The sequence below is a fragment of the Thecamonas trahens genome (assembly GCF_000142905.1).
Source record: "Thecamonas trahens ATCC 50062 unplaced genomic scaffold supercont1.36, whole genome shotgun sequence".
Taxonomy (NCBI): domain Eukaryota; order Apusomonadida; family Apusomonadidae; genus Thecamonas; species Thecamonas trahens.
The window spans coordinates 356,846-359,239 of record NW_013657644.1 but is presented as its reverse complement, the minus strand read 5'-3'; the positions used below and the strand labels follow the sequence as shown (position 1 = coordinate 359,239).

Here is a 2,394-nt window from a genome sequence, read left to right as displayed (position 1 = left end):
CCCACCACACACACACACACACACATACACACATACCACATGGCAAGCCAACCGGCAGCAACTGCCGCAGCTGCAGCCTCTAGCGCCGCCGCCGCCCGCGGGTGGGCGTCGAGCTTGTGGCACTCGCCGCGGGTAGTGAAAGCCCGGACGCTGTGGGACGAATGGGGCATGGCTCTCGGCATTGTGCGTGTCCTCGTCACACTGTACTTTGTCAACCTCTCGTCGACCCATCTGGAGCTGTTTGTCCTCGGCGTGCCAGGCATGCCCTGGTTCTCGCCCTTTGTCCTCGTCGCCGCTCTCCTCGCCATGGCCAACAAGTGGTTCCACATCACCGGCTCGGTCCTTGTGGCCAAGGCGAGCTACGACACCGGCTACATCATCCTCTCCCGCATTGTCCAATGGCTCTCTGGTGGCCCGTTTTATGTCAACGAGCTCATGGTCAAGATGATGGCCATTCTCGGCTGCGCCGTCCTGCTCCTCTCCCGCGACGGCTACTTTGCCGACGTCAAGACCCCGTCGGCTATCGCTGGCCTGCTCCTCTCGCAGCCGACCCGTGCCGAGCGCGAGGCCTCGTCGCCGCGCCGCTCACTCCTCCTCCTTGCCTCGCGCCTCCTCATGTGCTCGCTCTTCATCTGGGTCGGCGTCACTGAGCTCTCGCGCCTCGCCGTCACCGAGGTCCATCACGGCGACCACGTTCATCGCAGGCCCGACGGCGACGGCCATGCCTCGTTCTGGCCCAAGGTCTTCCAGTTTGTCTTTGCCCTCCCGCTGCTCGTCGGCCTCGGCACTCGCTACGTCTCGCGCGCCCTCGCCGCCGTCCTTGCCTTTGAGGCCCTGTGGTACTGGGAGTTCTGGGCGACCAAGCTCGGTCTCGGCTACGCCATCCACGCCCGCCATCACTTTGCCGTCAACATGGCTGTAGCTGGCGGCCTCACCCTGCTCGGCTCGGTCGGCGCTGGCAAGTACTCTGTGGATGCTTTGCTCGACAAGAAGAATAAGTAACAGACATACCGTGCCTAATCCAGCGCCTTGTACGCCACATCGACCCGAGCAACGCCGTCGGCAATCGTAGCGTAGTCTGACGGCGAGGTTGACGAGTTGATGACCGTCAACGTGTCGTCAAATGCCTTCTTGCCCGCGCGCACATCGTCGGGCGTCGCCTCGCCGAGCTCGATGAGGAGCGCGGCGGCGGCGCCGACACAGGATGAGATCTGCGCCCACCGGACTCGGTCGTTGCTCTTGGTAAATGTCTTGAGCGCCATCGAGTGGAAGGCGAGCGCGTCGCGCGCATCGCTAGCACTGCGGCTCTCGTAGCCGCGGACATACAGCGCGCCTGCGAGGTTGTTCACCACCGTCGCCACCTGGACCGGCGAGATCCTCGCCGCCGCGCCCTTGTGCTTGCCGATCGCGCCCATGAACTTTCGCGAGTACTTGATGATCTCCTCGTTGCGGACGCTCTCGGGAACCCACATGCGTGCACCAGCGAGCATGCTCAAATACAGCAGCGAGCCGAGCATCTCTGGCCCGTGCGTCGACCACCGCCCACGCGCCGCCGCCATCGTCTTGCGGAAGCAGATCATGGCTGCGTCGAGCTCCTGTCGCCCCATAAAGCCCTGCGCGGCGAGGAAAAAATCGGTCGGGTTCGGCTCAGCCGTGTTGAGCAGCGCGTACGCCAGCTGGCCCTCGGCCGACCCGAGCGCCACCGCCTTGAGCGCCTCGGTATCGTTGGCGGTCACTGCGTCGACCACCGCCTTCATCGCCGCCTCCATGCTTGGCGTCCGCTTGAGGTCTTCCATCGTCATCTGCCGCACATGGCAGGCAGTGCCGCTCGGCCCAGCTCCAGCTCCAGCCCCAGCCCCAGCCCCCACTTCACACTTGGCCGCAGCTCCATCCTTGTCCGCCCCGCTCTCCTTGCACGCCCCGCTCTCCTTGCACGCCACCTTGTGGCTCTTCCAGTCGGCGACCTGGCACTCGCGCGAGCAGTAGACCATGCTCTTGCAGCGTGAGCACCGCTTGGTCCCGACCTTCCCTGTGGTACACGCGCCGTGGCCGCAGCACTTTGCATGACTTTCGGCCTCCATCTCTTGCCCTATCTGCTGCGGTACGACAAGTGCTGCCGCAAGCGTGTGAGTTGCGAGTGGCGCCAGTCGTCGTCGCAAAAAGGTCGTGATTTCTGGCGCGGCCAGTTTGCCACCCAATCTGTTGAAACGTTCACCTGCCCAAGCACACGCACACGCACACGCAGACACACACATACACCTACGCACACCTCACCTCGTCACCACTACCGCCACTGCTGCCACTACCACTACTGCCTCCGCTACCGCCAGCACTGTATCCACCTCCCCCCCCCCCACCCGCCTTCAAAAAAAAAAAAAAAAACCCGGCGGAGCC

General features: G+C 64.0%; 2 protein-coding genes across 2 annotated transcripts in view; one reads left to right on the top strand and one right to left on the bottom strand.

Annotated features, from left to right (window-relative positions):
- Nucleotides 1–39: 39 nt before the first annotated feature.
- On the top strand, nucleotides 40–922 carry AMSG_07554 (uncharacterized protein; the record flags this gene model as incomplete). The annotated part of the gene is made up of 2 exons (XM_013900578.1): nucleotides 40–839; nucleotides 865–922. 2 exons carry the CDS (start codon nucleotides 40–42, stop codon nucleotides 920–922), a joined length of 858 nt encoding a protein of 285 aa, XP_013756032.1.
- A 94-nt stretch (nucleotides 923–1,016) lies between these two features.
- The window catches only part of AMSG_07553 (uncharacterized protein), a gene marked incomplete at both ends in the record, with an annotated part of 1,637 nt that continues 259 nt past the window's right edge, over nucleotides 1,017–2,394 (bottom strand). The window contains one exon of the mRNA XM_013900577.1: nucleotides 1,017–2,029. Within this exon, the coding sequence (XP_013756031.1) occupies nucleotides 1,017–2,029 (1,013 nt within the window). The remainder of the gene's footprint in view (nucleotides 2,030–2,394) is intronic.